This window comes from Engystomops pustulosus, chromosome 1 (assembly GCF_040894005.1).
Source record: "Engystomops pustulosus chromosome 1, aEngPut4.maternal, whole genome shotgun sequence".
NCBI classification, from domain to species: domain Eukaryota; kingdom Metazoa; phylum Chordata; class Amphibia; order Anura; family Leptodactylidae; genus Engystomops; species Engystomops pustulosus.
The window spans coordinates 194,574,368-194,601,502 of NC_092411.1; the positions used below are offsets into that span (position 1 = coordinate 194,574,368).

The 27,135-nt window shown below is 40.1% G+C and overlaps 1 protein-coding gene across 4 annotated transcripts in view; it reads right to left on the reverse strand.

Moving 5' to 3' along the window:
* Positions 1-26,911, reverse strand: part of CDKL2 (cyclin dependent kinase like 2) — a 41,495-nt gene extending 14,584 nt beyond the window's left edge. For 2 of the 4 annotated variants that reach the window (XR_011848949.1, XM_072117222.1), the window contains exons 1-5: positions 22,793-23,245; positions 16,580-16,775; positions 2,367-2,561; positions 345-523; positions 138-250 (exon numbers count right to left, since the gene is read on the reverse strand). Coding sequence is in view for 3 of the 4 variants with exons in the window: in XM_072117222.1 (XP_071973323.1) it covers positions 138-250; positions 345-523; positions 2,367-2,561; positions 16,580-16,747 (655 nt within the window). In the remaining variant the exon portion in view is untranslated. The other 2 variants (XM_072117242.1, XM_072117230.1) reach the window with 2 other exon arrangements.
* Between the last annotated feature and the right edge of the window lie 224 nt (positions 26,912-27,135).

The window sequence follows — 27,135 nt, forward strand, 5'->3', positions numbered from 1 at the left end:
GACTACAGTAGACCTGGCCAAGAGAACAAAAATAAACAGGATCCTCAGACAGCAAGAAAAATCTACAAGTTGTGATACAGTGTATCTTTTTGCCATTAATTTGTGTGGTATATCTAACATTTCTTACTGTGTCTTACCTTGGCATTTTACTATGTGATACAACTGGTCAATATCAGAATCTCCAGGAAAAAGTGGTTCTCCAGTCAGCATTTCTGTAACCAAACAGCCAATGGCCCACACATCAACAGCCCTAAAACCACAATGACAACTCATATCAGTCCTACAAGACAAGACACATTGCAAAATGTTAAACTTCCCTTCCGTTTATTATCTGTAGGTCTTACTTGCCATACTTGATATCCCCAACCAAAAGTTCTGGTGCTCTGTACCATCTGGTGGCCACATAATCTGTGTACACCTCTCCTGGAGCAGCCAATGTACGTGCAAATCCAAAATCACACAGCTTTACCACCCCTGAATGTGAAACCAGGATGTTCTCAGGTTTTATGTCTCGATGGATAATCTAGAAACAATACAGAAAACAGCTAGAGTAAACATACTTGACAGCTCTGAGGGGAGAGAAAATGCATAATAAATGGTCTGAATTGTCTTTCAGTTGACACAAAGATTTGGAGACCGATTATTGTGCATAGGATACATCAATAGTAATTGATCTGCATAGGAGTTTGCAATAACAGTGCTCCAGTACTACTTTTGCAATGGACAAAAAAGCAGATAACTCTGTGTGTGTGGATGGACTTTTTTAGGGGGACACGTTCAGCAGCAGAGTGGGCTGCCTGCAGAGTGCTATTGCCTGCAACCATTCAAGCGCTGGTAATAGCGCAGTTGTACACCAGTGCAGCTGGATGTGGCATATGATAAGTAACCCATTGAGTGCAGTTCTGCTATCCAGCCGATAGAGCTGTTTCCTGCAACATCCCTGTCCCAGATTATACCCTGGTATAATATTGTCTTAGGCCAGAGTATATCCCAGGTACAACATAGCTTAGACCAAACTATACCACTCTGGGCCAGAATATCCCCGTCTAACATGGAGCCCAGGTATAGTCTGGCCCTGGCCACATTATACGCCAAGAATAAACTCTATACCTGGGGGAGTAAAATAGCCCAGACTATATTGCTCCAGGTCATGAGTTATCACTTCACTGGTTTTCTCACCTTTATAAGTTGAAGTTTACATTGTGTTGATTTAAACTTAGTTTATGTAAAAGCAATGTCAGTGGGATGTTTACACCATGTTTATGCAAATGTTATGTGAACATGTTACGGTATTAGGCAGTGTTCACACCATGTTAACATTGTGTTTATGTAAGCACAATAGGAACATGATGGGGCAGATTTACTTACCCGGCCCATTCGCGATCCAACGGCACGTTCTCTGAACAGGATTCGGGTCCGGACGGGATTTATGAAGGTAGTTCCTCCGCCGTCCACCAGGTGGCGCTGCTGCGCTGAAAATCATCTGAACGCACCGGAATACACCGAGCTGGACCATTTGAAGGTAAGCGCTTCCCAAGCGACACATTTTTGGTTTTTAAATGCGGCAGTTTTTCCGAATACGTTGGGTTTTCGTTCGGTCACGCCCCCCGATTTCCGTCGCGTGCATGCCAGCGCCGATGCGCCACAATCCGATCGTGTGCGCCAAAATCCCGGGGCAATTCAGGTACAATCGGCGCAAATCGGAAATATTCGGGTAACACGTCGGGAAAACGCGAATCGGGCCCTTAGTAAATGACCCCCGATGTCTGCAGAGCATTTACGTGAACATAATGTTTACATTGCATCTATATAAATACTATGTCAGCACAATGTTAGGCTTTGTTCACACAGTGGGGGCCCGATTCGCGTTTTCCCGACGTGTTACCCAAATATTTCCGATTTGCGCCGATTTCCCCTGAATTGCCCCGGGATTTTGGCGCATGCGATCGGATTGTGGCGCATCGGCACTGGCATGCACACGATGAAAATCGGGGGGCGTGGCCGAACGAAAACCCGACGGATTCGGAAAAACCACCGCATTTAAAACAAAAAATCTGTTGCGGAGCTTGCACTTACCTTCACTCAGCCCGGCCCGGTGAACTCCAGTGCGTTCAGATGCTTTTCAGCCCAGCAGCGCCACCTGGTGGACGGCAGAGGAACTACTTTAATGAATACCGGCTGGATCGCGAATGGACCGGGTAAGTAAATCTGCCCCAACCATGTTTACACCACATTTACGAAAATGCTATGTGAGTGTGATGTTCGGCTGCTTTCACATCTGGCTTTAACATTAATTTTACATGGAGTCAACATTGCTTTGATTTAAACCTCATTTACAAAAATTGCTATGCGATTTTGCTACTCACATTGTGATTGTGGCAGAATCCAATCCCTCTTATTATTTGAAATAAATACTTTCGAACTCTGTTGAAATCTAACCCATTTGGAAACTGTTCAAGGTCATCAAGTACTGTGCGGTCAACAAATTCAAAGACTAGATACCAGCGCTTTTTTTTCTTGCAGACCTCTAATAAATTTACCAAGTTTTCATGACGTAATTGCTGTGGAAAAATAAAACAAGACGATATAAAATAGTAAAGAATTAAATGTATTATTGTAAATAGTTTAATATTTGCTAAATAAACCTAGAAAATAAAATCTATACAATGTGTGTACATTAGCTTTGCCTTGTATAGTTCCCATAATTGTGTACTGCATAATTTTAGAATTTTGTAACTGAAAGTTGCAATATAGAAATTGTATAATCTCAGCTATCAGCAATTATATAATGCATAACCTGCTCCAAACTCACCCCATGGTGTTGCACCCTTGAATAATTTGTCGAGCTAGGAATGTGCTAAAAAATCGAGTAATACTTACCTCCTGAACCTACAACACTGCCTTGCTCAGTGTCCGCTGCTTCCTCCCTGGTTTGTCAACTTTATGACTGCTGCAGCCAAACACTGGCTGCAGCAACAAGGCCATGTCCACTGATATGCAACAGTGATGAAATGTAGATGGCTGCAGCAGTCACCTGCTATTGACCCTAAGGTCTAGTTAGACAGTGGAGGAGGCAGCGGACACTGAGCAAAACATATTCTCAGTCTATGCCTTGTTCCTAAAACCCGTGAAATCATTATTAGGTTGTTTTGTATTGATCGATGGCCTACCGTAATTTACACCTGTGTTATCTCCCGTCAGTAAAATAAGTCTAATGTATCAATTAACATTATCAATTGGCTTCCGTTAGTGTCCATGCTTTCATTATATGAGCATAAGGTTGGACGAGAGCTGCAGTGCTATCAAAAGTCCAAATTAATGAACATTACAACGGATCCATTAGACCTCAGTAATTATTGTTTAGACACAGATGTGTCTAAAGGTATTTTTATGAAGTTTTTCACCAAAATTTACCACAAAGACATGACGGACAGTGCAGTCCTTATTTACCATATTCTCTCAAATCATAGGGTGGAAAGTGGTCAGGCCCACACAATGACTTATATTTTTTGTAGATAACCCCCTTTTACTTGCTTAACATGTTGATCAAGTCTATTTTCCAAATATACAATAGGTCTACCTTCTCTGTATAATATTGGAATCACCGCATACATTATGCTATTACAATAGTCTAGGTCAGTGATGGCGAACCTTGTAGAGCCTGAGTGCCCAAACTTCAACTAAAAGCCACTTATTTATTGCAAAGTGCCAGCGCAGCAATTTAAGCAGTAATTTATTTCTCCTTGTTCTTTGACAACTTTCAATCGTTCAGCCTCCTAAAGACACCAACACAGTTGAAAGGAGGAGGCCAGATTCCCCTATCATTGTAGGAAGATTCTGTAGGAAGATTCTTTGAGTCCTGTCTGGTGAAGTTCATGCTGGGGTGATGACCTGGGTGCCCACAGAGAGGGCTCAGAGTGCCGCCTCTGGCACCAGTGCCATAGGTTCGCCACCACTGGTCTAGTTTATTCTTCAAATAGTGGGTAATAAGATTTGTATACATCAAAGGTGCTGTCCTTTTTAATGACTGTATGACTACTTTTGGTTTAGACCCATTCTCCGTGATATGGCTTGGCACCCCACAGATGGGCAGAAAGAAGAAATTGGTAAAAACCTAATATCACAGTTCATCAAGCAATATTGTAAAATCTGATGTTCCGGGAAAGGTTTCCTTAATGTTTAAACTACAATACGGGCGGTCCCCTACTTAAGTACACCCGACTTACAGACGACCCATAGTTACAGACGGACCCCTCTGCCCACTGTGACCTCTGGTGAAGCTCTCTGGAAGCGTTACTTAAGTCCCAGACTGCAATGATCATCTGTAAGGTGTCTGTAATGAAGCTTTATTGATAATCTTTGGTCCCATTTCAACTAAAATTTTGAAAATCTAATTGTCCCTGGGGCAAAAATTTTTTTTTGTTTAGAACTAAAATTATAAAATATACAGTTTCGACTTGCATACAAATTCAACTTAAGAACAATCTGACGGACCCTATATTGTACGTAACCTGGGGACTGCCTGTATGCCTAAAATAACAAAATACCATATTCTCATCACTTAAATTTTAACTTTCCTTATTTCAGTATTGTTCTCCCCTGAAGGGTCTCATTGAACTTGGAAGCATCTTATTTCGGATGTTACCCATTCCAGTTCAATCAGACCTGATTCAGTGAAGAATAGCAGTGTAAATTAAAAAGTCCAACCTTTAAAAATAAGGTAACCTATAGCCATCATATTAACTATACATGTACAGATAGAGAAAACATTACATCGATGGAAAGTTTCCTTTTTTTCCCCTAAATTACGAATAGTTGCTCTATTTCTTGCACATGTCATACCATAAGTTAACAGTAAGTGGTACGACTTTAACGCTAAGATATTCAGTGTTGAATAAACACAAATGTAAGTGGTGACATCTTTGATACAAGTTGTACTGTAATTTGTAAATTGTTGGAAAATGTTTATAGCAGTATTGTAACAGAAGTGTTTTAAGTACTTGGCCTACACAGTTTGATCCCTTGAGGCACAATGTTTCCAGGATCTCAGAATCTATCCACAGAGAGTTTTATGGACAAACAACAACCAATTTGTCTCCATTGGTTTTCATTTTCTGGTGTTTTACCAACATAGGAAATGCATTATCTCTGTCTAAAGAAAAAATCCCAGTGGTTAAGGCCAATTTCATCCGAGCGAGTTTAATCAGTCAAGTGACCGGGCTGAATGTTGAACAGTCAGAACTTAGCTTGTCTTTTCAGTTTCATTGCTCAGTGTATGAGCCAGTCATTCCGGCAAGCACACACAGCAGGTTTGCCTGACCAAACTCTCTCTTGTGCAATCAGCCTTAGGCCTCTTGCACACTAGCGTTGCGTTTCACGTCAGGGTGCAATGCGTGAAAAACTGACGTTTTTGCTGCGTTTTTGTTTCATTTTTGTTCGCGTTTTTTTGCGTTTTCGGTGCGTTTTTCACGCGCGTTTTTTTAAGTCAATGGGACTTTTTCAAAGGGACCAAGGTTTGGGAATAAAATGTTTTATTTAATTGAAAAATAATGTCTTCTGATAAGTTGCAAACATCTGCGATCTATTCTTCACTGTTCCGCGCGCGTATATTATCTCCCGACAAGTTAGCAGATGTGAAGAACATTGAAGAATAGAATAAAACCAGTGAACACAGTGAAAACAGTGACCACAGGATCATTTAAGAGAAAAACACAGTGCAGAACACAGTGCAGAATAGATTACAGATGTTCGGCACATCTGCTTACTTGTCGGGAGATACGCGCGGAGCGGTGCGAACAAAATAGCATGTGAAGAACAATATATATGTGTGAAGAAGACATTGCAGATGTATGGAAACATCTGCAATGTGTTCTTTACACACATATATATTGTTCTTCACATGCTATTTTGTTCGCACCGCTCCGCGCGTATCTCCCGACAAGTAAGCAGATGTGCCGAACATCTGTAATCTATTCTGCACTGTGTTCTGCACTGTGTTTTTCTCTTAAATGATCCTGTGGTCACTGTTTTCACTGTGTTCACTGGTTTTATTCTATTCTTCACTGTTCTTCATTGTGTTTTTTTAATTAAATGATCGTTCGCGAGCAGGGGAAATACTGTTATTCTGGTCACCTAGCAACCCTTACGTTTAAAACGCATTGCACTCGCATTGCACTTGCAATGATTGCGAGTGCAATGCGTTCTTGATGCATCTCCATAGACTTGAATGGGGCGTGAAAATTGCGCGTGACTCGCAAAAATAGAGCATGCTGCGATTTTGACGCGCGTGCAAACGAACGCAAGCACGCGCGTGCAAAACAACGCAAATGAAGAAAGACCCATTGAATACAATGGGACAGAGTGCAATGCAAGTTCTGCGCGTCAAATGCACGCGCAGAACTCGCGCGTGAAAAACGCCAGTGGAGAAGGGGCCTTACTCTTGTAACACTCATTCGGGGTCATTTATCTTATCTCTGTTTGTTTTGGCTAGTTTTTGCGTCGTTTTTCCGTCTGCTTCTTTGGTAATTTATCAATCTCACATTTTCCTTGTGTTAAATGAGGGATTTTTTTTAAGATCTCTTTTTGAGAAATGTGTTACAAATGTCTCAAAAATGTTGCACAAATGTCGGAAGTCACTTCTTTCCATTTAGAGACAATTTGAAATGATTAATGTCATTTGCGACATTTAGCACATCTGGAATAGAACATAAATGTATCTTACTGACAAAAAACAAATGTTCGACGGACATTTCAAAATGTCCCCAAAAAGGCGCAAAAATAGCAAGGCGACATAAAATGATATAATGATAATGAAATAAAGATAAATGACCCCCATAGTGTTTCAGCATAGGTATTGCAGCGCATCATTGACTGTTGCTATTAATTGTCTGAGAATGGATCGCAGGCCCTTTACTGTGTGACAAGAGGCACTAGGAAGCAAAGTCCAGCATCTGACAAAATCAGAGTTTAAGGGGATTGCAGAGAGATGTGCATCTCTTTTTAAATTTTTAAAGTAATTTTACTTATGATGGAAATTAAAGGCCGTCTACCGCCTCCACTAGACATGTTAAACATCATTCTAGCAGTGATACAAATCACATTAGCATGTATTTCTTAGGATAAATAAAAATAATTCCCATTCAACATACAAAAGAGCAGTTTGGTGCACCCAGTGTCTGCTTTCAGCTCTCATACTGCCCATACCCGTCCTCTCATCTGCCTGTGCATGCCGAGTATTCTCTGGCATTCCTGCCTGGCATCTCCAGTTCTACTGCACATGGCGCAGGTCTAGGAGCATGCCACACATTTACAAGATCTCAATAGAAACTGAGAGTCTGGTGGTTCTCCGAGAGCTAAAAGCATGCCCCAAGTGCACCTAGCCACTCATTTCTCTGGTTTATTTCCCTACTACCCAACAATAAAACGAAAGGTATTTCTTTACACTTATCTGTAACAATGTGGTTTCTGTTTAATATGCTTGAGGGAGGTTATATTAATGGTATCCTGAAAAACAATGATTTTTGATAACAAAGATACCTCTATTATAGCACAGTTGATGTAGGTTATTTTATGATTAAGGAACCTGTATGGCAACAACATGACCAGGTAAGATATACAACTGGTTCAGCTTTAGGTCACCACTTCATTAAGCAGGATGTTGGCACTTTGCTAATTTTGTCACATTGGCTGGTATCAGATAACTGGCATTTATCTCACTTCAGTCATCAAGCTCCATACTGAAACAGACAAGTGGTACAACAATACGCTATTGCGGTTTCTCCATGCCTACAGTGCAGTACATAAATAACACTAATAACACTAAAGCTGTCATTATGTTCAGTATAAAGATTGCCAGTTGATTATTTCACGTTTCCAACAATAAATTGTCTGTGTATACTGAAGAGACAGATGAATTGAGTTTCAGAACACTTAAGCTCTTTACCTCTAATAAGTTCAGTTGCCTTACATAAGTGTGAAAATACAGCCAATAAAACCATTATGAAGCAGTGATCATCTCTCATAACAGCCACTTTATGCGAACCACTGAATTTTGCTAGCAATTTTTGACAGATATAAATTACAGTTTCAATACCTGAACCTCCTGGGGGTCTCAAAGGTATTTCCATCATGTCCAGTTATGGCATATGGCAAGTATATGCCATGTTATTTTGGGGACCTTCAATAATTAAAGGGGTATTCTCATCTGGGCACTTAAATTAAGTTTCATTAATCTGCCATATATAAACATTTCTTCAATTGGATGTTATTAAAAAAAATGTTCCCGTGTGAAGATAATTTCTCATAAATGTAACCATGTTGTCCCTTAGAAACGAGATGGCTTCCTCGGATACGGCCACGTCTGATAGATTGAGTGCACAAAGAAACAAAAGGTTATTGTATATAAAATGTCCGGGAGTTACTACATGTCACACAGCCGTCCTGTGGTAATGATGGCTGAATCCTGGTGGTCCGGCAGGGCTCTATAGCGCAAGTCTGGCCACCGCTGCCAGAGTATGACGTGGTCGTATCCGAGGAAAGTATCTCGTTTCTAAGGGACAGAATAACTACATTTATGAGAAATTATCTTCACACAGGAACATTTTTTTTAATAACATCCAATTGAAGAAATGTTTACATATTGCAAATGAATTTAATTAAATGTAAATGCCCAGATGGGAATACCCCTTTAATGAAATGAAAAGGAGAAGCTGATTTAACACCATAAATAGCACCCGAATAGTGGCATCCTGGCCATCAGTTGTGTTGAGGAACTCCAATTGTTTAATAACTAATAACTTTTATTTTTTGCATCAAAAATCACATGAAGCTAAAAAAATGAACTATACTATCTATACTATTCTATACTGTCTCCAGTTAAAGATATTCATATCATGGATACAATCCATGTTTGCAAAACTCCTTCACACCATTGAGTTTAGACTACAAGAAAATAATATATTTCACTCTCCTTTCCCATGACCCAGAGAAGGAGAGGTTGAACTTAACTAAAGAGATCCAATCTCTAGTCTCACTTTGAATAATAGGAAACTTGTTGACAAAATATATTTAGCTTTTGGACAAATAAATTCCACATACAGTATCCTAGAAAAATCTATTTGTAACCTGATATATTGTTTTAATACATACAGTTACATCCCTCCAATATTTAATCCGTTTGGGACACCTTCATGTAAGATGGCGGAACTCCCCATGAGATGGGAACTCCAATTAAAGAGGCTGACTGTAACTCTGCAAAGCCCGGGAGCTAGGACTGGCAGACGGGGCACAGTGCATGGCTAAACAGTGAAGGAACCACAGCAGTAAATCAGCATTGTAGTCCTGTCATTTGCAGAAATGGGGAAGTCACACTGGTCAGGTACCTGCCAAAATTAAAGTAATCGCATGTTCTAGCCAGAAGAAATGCAGGATAAATATGTCAATTTTGATCTTATACTATACTTTGTTATATTTTTTACGTATGGCAATATATAATATATATGTACCCTTAGCAAGGGTCATCAATGTCAGAATGGCAGGGGTTTTATGCTGGCAACTCCCCCCTACCTTAATCTGGTATGAATCTGACATTTTAAGGATGAGAAATCAATAAAAACACATGCCTTTAAAGGAAACCTACCACCACGGATCTACCTATAAAGGTTTCGTGGCCCAGAACTTTTACAAATTTAAATTCCCCCAATATGCAAATTTCCTAAAGAGGCTACTAGGGCATGGAGTAGTTGAAGCTGAGTCTACATGGCGCGGCTTCTCGTCTGTGAAGCTGGGTTCTACACTACTATACATTAGAGCAGTGATGGCGAACCTATGACACGCGTAGCCATTTTTGGTGACACGCGACCGCCCAGCGCCCGCGGTCCGCCCCCCTCCCTGTGTAATGTGCTGCCCCTGTGTAATGTGCTGGCCCTGTGTTAATGTCCCGCCCCCGTCCCTGTGTTTCTGACCCCTGCTTACCTGTCCGGCGCTGCGTTGGTCCGCCCACCCTCTGCAACTCCTCCGGCTCCTCCAGGCTGCAGTGCACGCTGCTCGTCGCGTGACTGAGGCGACCTGACGTCAGGTCACGTGAGTCACGTGATTCGAGACGCGCAGTGCTACCTGGAGGAGCCGAGCCGCCATTATCGTCAGACCTGCCAGTAAAGCTACAGGGAAGAAGACATCACTGGGTAAGTATATAAGTTTATTATTATATTATATTTAAAGGGAGGCGGTTAGGGGTATTTTAGTAGTAAAAGTAGGCGGCTAGGGGTATTTTAGTAGTAAAGGGAGGCGGCTAGGGGTATTCTAGTAGTAAAGGGAGGGCGCTAGGGGTATTTTGGTAGTAAAGGGAGGCCGCTAGGGGCATTTTAGTAGTAAAGGAAGGGCGCTAGGGGTATTTTAGTAGTAAAGGGAGGGCGCTAGGGGTATTTTAGTAGTAAAGGGAGGCGGCTAGGGGTATTTTAGTAGTAAAGGGAGGCGGCTAGGGGTATTCTAGTAGTAAAGGGAGGGCGCTAGGGGTATTTTGGTAGTAAAGGGAGGCCGCTAGGGGCATTTTAGTAGTAAAGGAAGGGCGCTAGGGGTATTTTAGTAGTAAAGGGAGGGCGCTAGGGGTATTTTAGTAGTAAAGGGAGGCGGCTAGGGGTATTTTAGTAGTAAAGGGAGGCGGCTAGGGGTATTTTAGTAGTAAAGGGAGGCCGCTAGGGGTATTTTAGTAGTAATGGGAGGCCGCTAGGGGTATTTTAGTAGTAAAGGGAGGCCGCTAGGGGTATTTTAGTAGTAAAGGGAGGCCGCTAGGGGTATTTTAGTAGTAAAGGGAGGCCGCTGGGGTATTTTATTAGGGAAGGAAGTCTGCTGCTGGACATGTTCTTAATAAGGGGGGGCCACTCCTGGACATGTTCTTAATAAGGGGAGGCCGCTGCTGGACATGTTCTTAATAAGGGGAGGCCGCTGCTGGACATGTTCTTAATAAGGGGAGGCCGCTGCTGGACATGTTATTAATAAGGGGAGGCCGCTGCTGGACATGTTATTAATAAGAGGAGGCCACTGTGGATATGTTATTACAAAATTAGGTTTTTTTCTAAAGGTGACACATCACCCAAGTTATGCTCGGTTTTTTGGCGAATTTTGACACACCAAGCTCAAAAGGTTGCCCATCACTGCATTAGAGGAACCTGCCACCGGATCTACCTTAATAGGTAGATCCGTGTTGGTAGGTTTCCTTTAACACAGTGGGGGAGATTTATAATACCATGCTAGTTTTCTCACATACACGGCATGAAAAAGTTCAAATTACTGGAACATGGTCCAGAATTGCAACTTTTTGAGGATTTTCTGACCCTCACAACACTTTTGTGAAAAGTGGGGGTGGAGGGGGGACAGGACAGGAATGCATGCTATAGCTGACATCTACGCCGATTTTTTAAATTGGGGGATAGAACTTAAATCCAGTGTGGCGTACACCGACGGAGAGAATATTAAGGCTATTAAGGCTCAATAAATCCCCCCTGTGACTGTAAACTGGCCATCATAGAGGATGATAATGCATGTTCTTCTCAGAATATTTGCTTCAGTAAGGTGTTTGAATTGAACATACATAAAGTGTATAGGCATGTAACCAATGTGATTAGGTAGCCTTCTCACCTTTATAACTTAGTGCTTCCTACAGAAAACTCCTATTGTTTCCAGCTTACTACATTAATCTCAAAGTCACCTAATTAAATGCCCTTTAAGTCATGAAAGAACATGAAGTAAACAACATATTTGAGAAGGCTTTCCTGCCAAGTGCATCCAAGCACAGCCACTGCTGTCACGCTTGATGTGCTGTATTTCAGGCTCGTTGCCTAGGTTTTATTAAAGATGTGTGCAACAGAGAAAATTAACGTAGCATTAAAAGATATGGAAACAAAGAATACACAAGAGTGGGGGTGTAGTGTGGATCATCTTTAATTTAATATGAACATGTTGTAGAACAAACTATGAGCACAAGCTGTGGATACTCATCAGGTGCAGATTTTATAAACCACTAGATCTTAATCGATAGCCCTATGAGCTGGCATGACACATGACGTGGATATAAAAGGAAAATGTTTAGGCTTTCTCTGTATACAGTACTTTTTACAGTGCCATCTTTAGCAGCCGTGATATGTCAGACTGGCTAGACTGCAAACTTCACTGTTTTAGTATGTGGCTGTCTAAGTGCTCTTCTGCCCTTGAACTCAGGCACATTTTACTAAGTTCATGGCCAGTCAGGTTATTTGCTATTTCCTTTAACATGTCAAACAAGACAGCAGACACTCAAATTAAGTAGACATTCATATACACACTGCCTTTCTATTCAACCGGCAAGCTACGGGAGCAGAGGTCATTCTTTGTCTTAGCTCCGAGATGTAAGTGGTTAATATGTCACCATGGAACCCTAGTCTAAGGGTATAATTATACTTGCTAAGTTTTGTGATGTTTTTCTATGTTTAGGAAAAATCACACATGTGAGGTAGTTCTAGGTGGACATGGTGACAATCCAACTTGTTTCCAACTTAGATATTCTAATATCCAATAACAGTATGGCTTTTATTGGTGGCTTTTGATCAGAAAACTATTATTAGAAAAGTAGTGATTTTGATAGTCTCAAGCAACTAACACAAACAAGGCTAAAATGTTGTGTAGCTTTTATTTAGTTCAATATACAATCCACAGAAACTTTTTCATAATAATCTGAAATACAAAAAGATTAAGAAAAAAGTGACTTGTATTGAAAAGACCTGACCACATGCAATTCAGAAATTGAAACTATAGAAACTGTGTCTAACAAAGAAGGTCATTCTATCATACTGTCAGGGGTTAAAATGGCCCAAAACAAATCAGGTTGTGTTAAACTGTTGTATTTTTGTCTATTTTCTTATACAATTTTATTTTACCAAAATAAGACTTTTTAAGATAGGCTTATAGCTCATGCTTGACATACCATATTATATCTTCAAAGCAACTGTAGCAATTCTAAAATCTGTTCACTATATTAAACTAGGCTTACACATGAGACAAATATTTTGCACCTAAATCTAATACTTGCTAGTAATAAATCTGGCCTAATTTACAATTCGACACCCTTAAAGGGAACCTGTCATCAGAAATTGACCTGATAAACCATTACCAGTATGGTGTCAAGTAGTTGAACAGCTTCTAGATCGTGTTTCTTTCATGACCCAGCGTGGTGAACTCGTCCAAAAATCAACATTGAAGTTAGATGTATAAAGTCAACCTCTCCATGCCTCTAAACACCTACCATGTGATTGACATTATGCGCAGGACTTCAGGAGATCTGATCAATGATGTCCCTGGATGCAGGAGTATAATTACAGTGAAAGGGACATTATAATGCAGGAAAGCTTGACTTCAGTGTCAAACTCTCCGCCTCCTTGACTTCATAAAACCATTTTACATCTAACTTCAAAGTTGATTTTCTGGATGATGCCACCACACCAGGCTATGAAAGAATCATCATCTAGAAGCTGCTCACTTCATAACAAAATTCTGCTAGTGGTTAAATAGGTCAATTCTGATGACCGGTTCCCTATAAATAGTGTCGATAGATTTTGAATCATCTTTTGGGTTCTATGCCATGGCAAATAAAAATGACAAACCTAACTCCATAATGTAGGTGTATGAGCGATAGTTAATCTTTATACCAAGATGTATCATTATTTTCCAACAATACATGTGCAAAGTTTGTGGACGCAACTAGCAAATACACGTAAGCACTTTAACCCACATTTACATAATAAATTGAAAGTAACAAATGACCCACAAGTGTATACTTCATAAACAATGGCAGAAATGTTATCCTTTTGTTTGTATAATACATTCTTCATTGCTATATTGAAGTCATAATTCTGCTGTGCTGGAAAAACCTGTTTTCTTATTCCCGAATCACAATGCAAATTAAGTCCCCAAGTAAGTTAATAAATTCTATTCCAACTAAAAGTGGTTACAAAAACAGCAAGAGTCCTAGAATTTCAGCAGCTAAGGGACAGGTTCATATGATCCAACGACTATCACCTTCCCTACCTCCATTTATGGCTTGTAGTCAAATTGCTCCCACTGCAAACTCTAGGCCTTGGCATGGTCTCCTATCTGTGTTGGTGGCTCTTGGTGACATGGAAGGAGGTATCCCAGCCATGGCTTGTTGGGGGAGAGGAAGCCACCCAGTTCTAAAGAAAGGTTGTCCTAGATTTATATTCTTTATAGGAGAGGTTATTGTGACATCTGGCCAAAGTATCCAGAGCGTATCCAGGGTACCTTTAATGACATACTGAGGGGCTACTTTGAGAGGCTTTTGGGAGCAGTTGAGTAGGTTTTATTTAAAAAAATGGGAAATATGGCCAATGATGACCACAGGATCAGCAGCATTATTTTTAAATAGAATTATTTAATTTATTCAGATGCCTTATAAAGAATGGCTGGATCATTATACAAACACAATTACCTCCTTTGCCCATTCCTCCAACTTATAGGTTGTAAGCTCTTGCAAGCAGGTTCCTGTAATGGACTGTAATGTCTTATTTTATTTGTAGATGTATTGATCTGGAAGTCTATACTCAAGAAGAACCTTTTTGCTATAAAAGGTCTCTGGTACTAGATCCTGTTATCTCAACTTCATTTTAAGAAATTGATTTCTCCATGGAAACTAAATTCTATAGTATTTGGGATGGATGCCTTCTTTGTCCCCACACCACTTTATCCCAAGGTCCCAACTAAAATTACTCCTATGCTTACTGTCTCTCCCAGTTGGCCTTTATCTAGATTATATTTAATTCCTAACACTTCATTTCAAATTGCATTGTGAGTGAACATCCTGGGGCATGGGTGTCTACGGCCCCTTGCACAGGAACGATTATTTCCCAGGTCTATTGCCAAGACAAGCATACAGCAGCATGCAGGAGAGACAAGGAGTGAGCGCTCCTCACCGCTCCCCTCTCCAATGAAAGCCAAGTGGCTGTGCTGTAAAAACTGCAAATTATAGGACAATGCCTATTTGCTGCAGCTGCGGCTTTGTGAGGCTGTATGTGCCTCACAGTTATCAAAGGTGTCTGCAATTAAGCTTTATTGTTAATCCTGTTTCTTATGACAATCCAACATTTTTAAAATTTTAAACTCCAGCCAAAAACTTTTGGCTGGAGTTACAATTATAAAATATACAGTTCTGACTTACATACAAATTCAACTTAAGAACAAACCTACGGAACCTATCTTGTATGTAACCCGGGGACTGCCTGTATATGCTTTTCCTTCTTTTTTCAAAAAATCTATACATATATATTGAATCAGCATATGATAGTAATGAAGCTTAGATACTTAAGAGGTTAGTTTATTGCCATCAAGGTTTTCCTATTGTGTGTTTCCTGAAGGGTAAAATCTGTTGTCCTCAGGATTTTCAATTCCAAGTGCACCTAAACGGAGCAGCCAGGATGTGGCTGAGATGCGGCTGTGATATGGCCGGCAATATCAATTAAGTAATTGTGACCATAATTCATAATGAAATGATTATTTAGTAACACGTACTGTTAACATGAAACTGTTACTAAATAATAACTTTGTTATTAATTTTGGTCTCAATTACTTAATTGATGAGTAGATACATGAAAATGTTTTAACCTTTAAATATCCAACATGGATTATTTGTTTTAATTGGATCAATTAGCTAAAGTTACTTTTTTATTTTTCACTTGGACTGTGGATATTTGCTACATATTTTTTATTTGACAATATACTGACCTACTTCAAATTGCTGATAGTGGTGGGGCGTATGTCTGTATGTATACTGATTTTGAGCATGTGGTCTGGCCTTGCCCGCATTTAGATCTATATTGAAGAAAAAAAATTCTGATTATTCAGAATGTGTTGCTTATATCTTTACCAGGATCCATCCAGGTGGCCTTGCTGGGTATCTATGATTTAAAGAGTCAGGACCTGGGGAAAAAATCTGCCCTTAGTAAATAAATTTATTGGCCAGATTAGGCATTGCTAGAAGATGGGGTAGCTCACAAAGCCCCTCTTTTAAAGAATGGTTATCTCTGATCAACAAGATCAAAGCCTGGGAAAAATAAGTTATTCCCGCCATGGGTATCTTCATAACCGAAGGAAGATCTGGCTGGTAGGGGGGCCAAAGCTTGAGGAAATTTGAAGTTTTTTTCCCCTTTGTCTTACCTCTCTCTTCTTTGCACGGTCGGGACAGGAGGGGGATGTTGGGCGTGGGGGGCAAGGTAGGGGTACATTGATGGTTTGGTTTTCTGCTCTCAATGTGGCTTGCTCCTCCACCATTATACACTTCCTTTACAAATGAATATGTGCAGAGGCATGTGCAGGGGCACTTACAGTCTTTCTTAACAGTCATTGGTGTGGGTTACTATGGTGGAAACATTAGCTATCTACTACAATGCAGATTTTCATCAAAGAAAAATCCACAGTAGAAAAACCAGAGTGTGTTTATTTCATTGTTATTCAATTGGCAAATCACAGTATGTAGTGTGAGCACATCTGTATCCCCAATTCTAGCTGATACAAAGAATCAAATAAAGAAGAAGCAGCTTACCTTCAGCAATTTAATTTCTCTCATTGCTATTTTCTTAACCATCTTGTCATCTTCACTTTCCAGAAACTTTTTGATGGCCACTATCCTCCCACTTTCCTTGTGTCGGCACTTCATCACCATCCCATAGCTGCCTTCTCCCACCAGACCAAGATTTTCATACTTTTCCATCGCAACAGTGAGAACTTAACAGAAGCCGCTGTAAAATACAATTGTCACCAGATGACTATGATCGTAATAGATGCCTCCAAACATGAAAAGCTTATAACACATGAAACCCCATAGTGTCTGTAAACCTGTCACTGCTGCTGGTGGTCTCAGCTTTAATGAAGACTCTGACAATTTATGTGGCATGATATTTATTAGCATACTACATCATTGCCCTTTGTAACATAATATTATCTGAGATGTCTGATGTTTCCTGCACTGAACACAACCTCATAAACGTTTTATTGATATTTTTTTATCACATTGCACTATAAAAACATATATTTCATCAGTGACCTGTGTAACATATAATGAGAAGCAGCAGGACTCTGGGACAATATTAGTATTGCAATAAGCATTGGATGTAATATCTGTGAATGCTCTATTATAATGAGCTGGCTGTAGAACTAATTTTCCACTGTAATGAGCCAGATACATGTATAATATAGCTACCAGAATAACGAAAAGAAGTGACTATGTATATATATTATATATAGTATATTACAGAACAAAAGTACAGTACAGACCAAAAGTGTGGACACACCTTCTCATTCAAAGAGCTTTCTGTATTTTCATGACTATAAAAATTGTAGATTCACACTGAAGGCATTAAAACTATGAATTAAAACACGTTGAATTATATACTTAACAAAAAGGTATTAAACCACTGAAACTATGTTTTATATTTTAGGTTCTTTAAAGTAGGCACCTTTTGCTTTGATCACTGCTTTGTACACTCTTGGCATTCTCTTGAGAATGAGCTTCAAGAGGTAGTCACCTAAAATGATCTTTCAACAGTCTTTAAGGAATTCCCAGAGATGCTTAGCACTTGTTGGACATTTTGCCTTCAATCTGTGGTCCAGCTTACCCCAAACCATCTCAATTGGCTTCAGGTCTGGTTACTGTGGAGGCCAGTCACCTGGCATAGCACCCCATCACTCTCCCACTTGGTCAAACAGCCCTTACACAGCCAGGAGGTGTGTTTGGGGTCATTGTCCTGTTGAAAAATAAATGATGGTCCAACTAAACGCATATCGGATGGAATAGCCGCTGCAGGATGCTGTAGTAACCATGCTGGTTTAGTATACCTTCAATTTTGAATAAATCCCCAACAGTGTCACCAGGAAAGCACCCCTACACCATCACACCTCCTCCTCCATGCTTCACAGTGGGAACCAGGTTTGTAGACTACATCATTTGTTCACATTTTGTGCGTCGCACAAAGACACGGTGGTTGGAACTAAAGATCTCAAATTTGGACTCAACAGACTGAAGCACAGATTTCCACTGGTCCAATGTCCATTCCTTGTGTTCTTTAGCCCAAACAAGTCTCTTGTGCGTGTTGCCTGACCTTAGCAGTAGTTTCTTAGCAGCTATTTTACTATGATGGCCTAGTGCACACAGTCTCCTCTTACCAGTTGTTGTAGAGATGTGTCTGCTGCTAGAACTCTGTGTGGCATTGACCTGGTCTCTAATCTGAGGTGCTGTTAACCTGAGACTTCTGAGGTTGTAGACTCAGATGAACTCTTCCTTTCCTGGGGCAGTCCTCGTGTCAGCCAGTTTCTTTGTAACGCTTGTTGGTTTTTGCAACTGCACTTGGGGACATTTTCAAAGTTTTCCCTATTTTTCAGACTGACTGACCTCCATTTCTTAAAGTAATGATGGCCACTAATTTTTATCTTCTTAGAATTTGTATTATGGCTAGAAAAAAGCAGCTAATAGTCTAATCAGTAGGATTATCAGCTGTATATCCACCTGACTTCTCCGCAACACAACTGATGGTCCCAACCCCTTTTATAAGGCAAAAAATCCCACTTATTAAACCATTTCAGGTGACTACCTCTTGAAGCTCATCAAGAGAATGCAAAGAGTGTGCAAAGTAGTAATCAAAGCAAAAGGTGGCACTTTGAAGAACCTAGAATATAAGACATATTTTTAGTGGTTTCACACTTTTTTGTATATAAGTATATAATTCCACATGTGTTAATTCAAAGTTTTGATGCCTTCAGTGTGAATCTACAATTTTTATATTCATGAAAATACAGAACACTTTTGGTCTGTACTGTATATCCCCATTAAAATTAGTAGATTGCAATCGACATAGTCTGTAAGCGCTTGTGAGCAGGGCCCTCAGTCCTGTTGTTCCATATGACTGTGATTTGTAAAGTGTTACAAAATACTATGACGCTACATAAATAAAGATTATTATCATTATTATACAATCTAATGTGTAAGGTCCTATAGATATTCTATAAATATGAATTGTTATCCACCTGATCCCTTTCTTCTTAAATAAGAAAGCCAGTACCAGAGATGTTCAACATTTTCTTTTCCTTCAATCGCTACACATAAACTTAAACATAGCTGAACGTTTATGAAGTAGTTGGCTGCAATATTAACTCTTTAACGACCCGTTACGTAATAGCACGTCACGAGTCAGCTGTGGGTGCATGGAGAGGGCTCATGGGCTGAGCCTTGTCCATAGCCGGTAAGTCTTTGCTGCATATCAGAGCAAAGACTTACTGGTAACACCCGCGATCAGTGCTAGCATCGATCGCGGGTGTTAACCCGCACATCGCCACCATGGGTGCCGCCATCTTGTTGGTTGCCATGACAGCCTTGTGTCTTCCGAAGATCTAAAGCTGTCTGGATTTAACCCATTCATTACTATGTGCTAATTGCAAATTGTAATGAATGAGGATGAAAATCCCCATATACTGTAATACAGTAGTATGGCAGTATATGGTAGGATCAATCAGACAACCAAGTACCCTAGGGGGTCTGATAAATAGTAAAAATAAAATAAAAAAAGTTTTTAAAAAAATAATGATAAAAAAACCTCAACATTCAAATCACCCCCCCCCCCCCCTTCCCTTAGGTACATTAGGGATGCCGCGTCCGAAAATTCCCAATCTATCAAAATATAATAATGGGTTTTCACTGCATTTAACCCTTTAACGGCGCCCGAATTTAAAAATGCCACTTTTTTGCCATTTTAAAAAATATAAAAAATTCAATAAAAAGTGATCAAAAGGTCGTACAGTCCTCATAATGGTAGCATTGAAAACTTCATCAAAAGTTGCAAAAAATGACACCACCCACAGCTCCTACACCAAAGTATGAAAAAGTTATTTTAATTTTGTAAATGTATGAAAACATTATAAAACCTATACAAATTTGATATCCCCTTGATAGCACCTACGCAAAGAATAAAGTAGACATGTCATTTGGGGCGCACAGTGAAAGCTGTAAAATCCAAGCCCACAAGAAAACGGCACAAATGCGTTTTTTCACCAATTTCACTGCATTTGGAATTTTTTTCCTATTTCCCAGTACACGGCATGGAAGAATAAATATCATCACTATGAAGTGTAATTTGCAGAAAAGCTGTCACACAGCTCTTTACGTGTAAAAAAAAAAAAAAAGTTATAGATTTTGGATTGTGGGGAGTGAAAAATGGAAATGGAAAAACAAAAAAGGGCCAGATCCTTAAAGGGTTAAGGGGATCCCATTAGGCCTTTACAATAATAGGGCTTATTCACACTAGCACGTGACATTTCTTGATTTACCTTACGTTTGAACTAAGAAGAAAAGACTCAGTTAATAAAAACTGTTTTTGCATTAAAATCACTTAAGAATGGCAATTCTTTCATAAATATGTATTTTTTGTCATATATAAGCAAAATAAATGGCTATAATGCCTTGGCTCCTTCACTGAAATACCCAACACAATGAAATCTATATCCACTTTTTGTGTTTAGTACTGTATATCAAATGAATAGGACTTAGCTGCAGCACCAAACAAAGCCCCATGGACAATAGTGATACCTAATTCAGTACTAGAAAACCATTGCTCTGTCACTGGGGGCATGGTGGTCAGATTCCTTATGGCCTTTCCTAAACAACATAATGATAAGGGCTAGACTAGATGAACCTGCTTGGGCGAGTAGAATGCGTTTACTAGGCCTCTAAGGTGTGCCCTGAATATGCTAAATTCACACCTTGATTAGAAGCTTAGGTAATTAAGGGAAGTCTTATTACAGTTTTAAACATAGCCCATTTAATGATGCGCTTACTCCCACCAAAGTTTATTTTAAGACATGAGTTCCATTCTCAATTGCGTGCTAATATATAAGTGGGGGAACCCAGGAACCATCCATGGTGAAAGATCTAAGTTGCTTGAAAAGAGAATTTTGCCTTCAACTGTGTGCCTCCTCTGGTAGGATCCACTCTTCTTCTTATGCCCGTCTTTTTAAGAATAAAAGGCTTGAACAAATTAGAAAATGAGTCTGAGGGGCTCCAGTCGCCATTTGCATAATTTTAAAACCTTTTTTTTATTAAACCCAGGGAATAAGAAGCTAAAAGCACACCAGTATGTCAGTGTGCTTGGTTTATAATCCTTGACGGTAGATTTCATTTGAGCTGCATTGGGGTCCAGCATATTCCTGTTACACCCCTTGAGGGTTATACTATTTGATAGCATAATTTTGCTGCACCCGTTTTGAAGAGGGAACACTACATTTGAAAGGGAACCATTGTAGGACTGGGCTGCCTAGGACCCACCAGAACAATTTTTATGGACTGATATTATTGGCTAATGCCAAAAAAGGGAGCACACACTTCTATCAGTAGTGACTTGAATCCTAACCCTTCCCTGGGAGCGTTATGGTCTTGGACACCATATCAGACACCTGCTGACTGTCTCTTGCATCTTGTACTGTCCTCAGTGAGTCAGGAATACATGCCCAAAAAGCTGTAGGCCTCAGGCCACCAAGATTGCAGCCTCATAGTATGAGCCCAAGGAGGTACCATACCGTTTGGTCAGACGCCACACATTGATATCAGCCTGGTAACTAGCCTACTCTTTATGAAAAAATAAACTATGGAATTTAGTACAAAATCTTCCCAAATTATTATATGAATACATAGGATGATTGAGATACTGGCAGGCAAAACAAATCCTGAGTACACAAATCAAAGAACACCAGATTTACAGACAACTCCTAGTTACAAACAGACCTCTGGATATTGGTAATTTATTGTACTTTAGTCCAAGGCTACAATAAACAGCTATAATAGTTATCACAGGTGTCTGTAATGAAGCTTCATTGTTAATCCTGATTCTTATGACAACCAAACATTTTTATAATCCAATTGTCACAGAGACCACAAAAATTCTGGCTGGGATTACAATTATAAAATGTACAGTTCCAACTTACATAAAAACTCAACTTAAGAACACACCTACAGAAGCTATCATGTACGTAACGCGTGGACTGCCTGTAATTTCATCTTTACTAATACATACTTTTTTATCCAATTGTGTAAAAAATGGAGTATGCGAGTTTGCATACTTTATCACTGTTTTACATGCCCCAATTTGTAGATATTTTTCCAATGCGTCAAGCTAGGTGCACAAAGTATGTAAAACACATAATAAATATGTAATATACCATTTGCTCTTCTTTTGACACAATCAGAGCCAAAATTCTTAGCCACAAGCAACATGCCAGCTATTCACATTATGAGCCCTTTAAATGAATTTAGAATGTACTGAACAATGACACGTCTACTAGGCTCACCTTACTTGCAGATGTATTATGCTATATTTTGTTAGGATGTAAGATGCATTTGCTAGTGGTTTATACTATATGTGGTTAAGCAGCTCGCCTATAATGACAAAGACATGTGCGGATTTCTATCATACAGAATTTGTCTGTAATATCTTGAACACAATGTGGTGATGATGTCACTAAGACTATGATGATTTATCAACTTTTGAATGGAGTGTAAAATAATGCTTTCTATTCTGTCAGCACTGTAAGAAGCAGAATAAATATTTGGTGGCAAAAGATTCCCATATCTGAAGCTCTCCCAGGAGATGTACGGTAATAGTAGAAGTGAAAGGATGACATATGCAGCAGACGGATACAAGCATCCTCTTATCTATACAGTCATGCGGCACTCAATTGAAAAGGCTTTTATGTTGTACGCATACATGCCACCTACCTAATGTTTGTTAATAAGCATCAGTCTTCTTCATTCAGAGTCACAAGACAAAGGAAGAATCCATTGCTGGCACAGGATCCAACTGCAGAACTGCAGCATTCTCTACAACTAATCCAGTGTAAGTGTCAGGAGAAAGATAGCAGTCTATGGAACGTCTATGTGCCCTGAGCCTGATGACTCCCAATGGAAATCATAGACAAATCAGGCAGTTGTGTATGCTGATCTAGCTAAATGTGAAGTGGCGCTGGGTGTGTGATGTGTGGTTAGAATTCAGAGTGTATCGGATGCCTTCTATGCTTGTCACCTCCAGCCTGCATACAATGGAAGCAATAGTAACCAGCCTGTAGCTGTGGGAATGCCGGTCACCCTAGCAACTGCCCCCTGCAGGGAATACACACAGGAAACAGTAGTGCATTCATGAATCTCACTAATAGCACACATGTACATTCAGGTAGCTCATACCTCTTACAGATCATGCTTGTCTGGTAGCTCCAGGCATGTGCTATGCAGGGGTGAGACAGATGCCAGGCTGAAGCTGCGCCCACTCTGCGTGCCACATCCCTCTCATGAGAGATACATCGCACCTTGCCACCTGCTGGCTAGACCTGAGCAAATCTTTACAAATTCTTTACTCTATTTATTCTCCAAGATGCTAATCGGTCCTAAAGACTAGTAAATCAATTCCCCTATCTCTAGCACAAGCATATACGTCCATCTCCTGCTTTGGCTATATGTGACCGTCGAGCTGGACTTTGAACTGGGAGAATTCCAAATTATAATTAAAATAATAAAAGCATAGTACAGGCGGTCCCCTACTTAAGGACACCCGACTTACAGACAACCCATAGTTGCAGACAGACCCCTCTGACCTCTGGTGAAGCTTTCTGAATGCTTTACTATAGTCCCAGACTGCAATGATCAGTTGTAACGTGTATGTAATGAAACTTTATGGATAATCCTTGGTCCCATTACAGCAAAAAATTTTAAACTCCAATTGTCACTGGGGCCCAAATTTTTTTTGTCTGGATCTACAATTATAAAATATACAGTTTCGACTTACATACAAATTCAACTTAAGAACAAACCTCCGGACCCTATCCTGTACGTAACCTGGGGACTGCCTGTACAGGCATTCCCTGGGTTGCGTGCAAGATTGGTCCTTTAGTTTTATTATAAATCCAGATGTCACAGGAACAAAAAAAATTGTCTGTAAGTACAATTAGAAAATATACAAGTTCCAACTTATATACAAATTCCACTTAAAGGAAATCTACCACTTTTAAACATCAGTTTTGCTCAGATCTTACTTACCAAAGAAACACTTTTTTCATCCTTAACAACTATGATACTATGATAGCACATCCACCTAGTGTTATAATCTTCTGGCAGCACATTGTAGAGAAATACACCATGATTTCCGACCTACCTGTCAGAACTCTCTGAATTTATTCCTTCTGCTCCTTCCTTGGTTTTTGGTAAAGTGAGGTTCTGCGGTCCATTTCTCATGGCTCAATTTTTTTTGTGGGAGGCTGATTGACAAGTCAGCAGTATTTCTGTGATAGGAGTGTGTAAGGTGCTATGGAGTTATGGATGGCCAAACCAATTGGCTGCAGGGGTAGCAACCACTCACTTTATTTATACTTGCTAGTTTAACCCCTTTAGGTTTAAGCCAATTTTAGGGCTTTAGGACCAAGCCTGATTTTTTAAATTTGCCCTGTGTCATTATAGGAGGTTATACATTTGTAATGCTTTAACATATCCAGGGGATTTTGAGATTGCTTTCTTGTCACACTGTGGGGCACATTTACTTACCCGGTCCTGTCGCGATCCAGCGGCGCATTGTCCGTCGAGTATTCGGGTCTTTGAGCGATTCACTAAGGTAGTGCGTCTGATGTCCACCAGGTGTCACTAATGCGCTGAAGTCCGCCAGAGTTCGCCAGAGTTCACCATCCTATCTTGGGTGCAGGTAAGCGCGTGTCAAGCGACACATTTTTTAAAAAAAATTCAGCGTTTTTTCCGAATCCGTCGTGTTTTCCGATGGCCACGTCTCCCGATTTCCATCGCATGCATGCCAGCGACAATGCGGCACAATCCGAATGTGTGCGCCAAAAACCCAGGGAAATTCAGGGAAAAACAGCACAAATCGGTAATATTTGGGAAAAGACGGCGGCGTGCGGGCGCCGCCATCTTTATTACGATCGCCGTGCCCCCGAACGTCATCAGGGGGGGCGGCGATCGGTTACCATGGTAGCCTCGGTCTTCTTTTGACACGAGGCTACATGGCTTATGCAGGTTCGTTACAATGAGCCAGTGGCTCATTGTAATGTATGACCTGCAAAAATGCCATATATTGCAATACTGTAGTATTGCACTATATGGTAGGAGAGATCTGACCATCTAGGGTTAATGTACCCTAGATGGTCTAAAAAATAGTGGGAAAAAAAAAGTTAAAAAAAAAGTTAAAAAAAAATAAAAATAAATAAAATATTAAAAATTCGGCGGGAAATGGCGCCCAAATGTCCGAAATGCGACTTTTACACCTTTTTACATAACATAAAAAATGAAATAAAAAATGATCAAAATGTCGCACAGACCTGAAAATGGTAGCATTGAAAACGTCGCCTCATTTCGCAAAAAATGACCCCTCACACACCTCCGTGCGCCAAAGTATGAAAAAGTTATTAGCGTCAGAAGATGGCAAAAATGAAAAAGTTAAGGATTTTTGAAGTTGGAGAGCGAGAAATGAGCCGAAAAACCCTGCGTCCTTAAAGAAAACCTACCATTTAGAATGGTAGGTGTAAGCTGTAAGTACAGAGCACCAGCTCAGGGTGAGCTGGTGCCGGTACTTACTTTCGTTAGTGTTATAAACCGCGGCCTGCAGCATTATGGAAAGGATCACCCCGGTAAGCACACCAGGGGAAATGGGTCCAATACATGGTGGATACACTGACACGCTTCCTTGACCATGGTCAGTAAGGGGTTTAATACCCAGGATCAGAGATTTTTTCATCCCAGGTGTTAGTGCCAGGTCTGGGCTTTGACGTCGCAGCCCAACATCGGAATTTTCAGAATGTGATCCCCTGCAATCTTCTTCTAACGTGCCAACGTAGAAAGACGACATGTCAGAAAAAGTGCCCTTAATGGCCGTCATAAAAACCTGATATGGCGGTCATTAAGGGGTTAGTACACCAATGATTTAGTTGTAATTTTAGCCATCTGCCTGAACTTTGACTATTTCTCTGCCTATGAGTTTGTACCTTGTCACGATCTTGGTATTTTGACCCTTTTTGTTTGCCTTTCTGTACTACTACTGTACAGAATTGAAACTACAGCCCAGTTGATGCTTGCAGCTTGGCAAATGGTCAGAAATTAGGCAGGGACAGAGGTTGCAGGAAGCTCAGGGTTCACGCTTCTTCCCTGTATTGATAGAGCAAAACTAGAGGCCATGGACACTGTGGTAAGTCAAATTTAGAACCAAAGGTCAAGTTACTTGACTTTTTCAGTGCTAATCTTTCTTTTTAGGGAAAGCGTAAACTGTACGTCATGTGTACGTCAAGTGTTTGGGATGGTTTTGTGTATCACTGTATGTATAAATGTATATATATCTATATATCAAAGTAAGAAAACGGCAGCACTCCAATTATTGAAAACAAATGTGGTATTTATTGTACCTTTTTCAACGTTTCAGCTATGTTCCAGCCTTTGTCAAGCTTTTTATAATTTATTTATATATTTACAGTACAGACCAAAAGTTTGGACACATCTCTTTCAAAGAGTTTTCTGTATTTTTATGACTATAAAAAATGTAGATTCACACTGAAGGCATCACAACTATGAATTAACACATGTGGAATTATATACTTAAAGGAGTATTCCAAGAATATGAACGTCTGATACAAAAACCCATGATGCTATAGATAAATGAATAGATAAAAACTCAAATGTCATTAGTCACAAAATGGATATTAAATAGTTTGATTTTATGATTCACAACACTTTACGGTCTCTCTAAAGTAGGTGGGGTTATTACCAAGATGGCCGCCACTGGAAAATACAAGTCTCATGATCGTTTAGTTCCCAGTAACTCCTTCTCCCTCTTTTGCTCTGCTCCCAGTGATGATGTAACAGACTTTCTTGCTCTGTTACCATAGTAATGATGTGTAACTGCCATTCCTGCACAACACTGTCCATACTGGATGCACTGCAACCAACCGACTACAAGCAAACATAGTATTGATCACATGACCTGCCCAGGCAGCTGCAGGACATGATGTGGACATGTAACCAGCAGCCATCTTCTATCCTGTGTCTGCTTCGCACTGTACTGATTAAAGGGCCAGTAG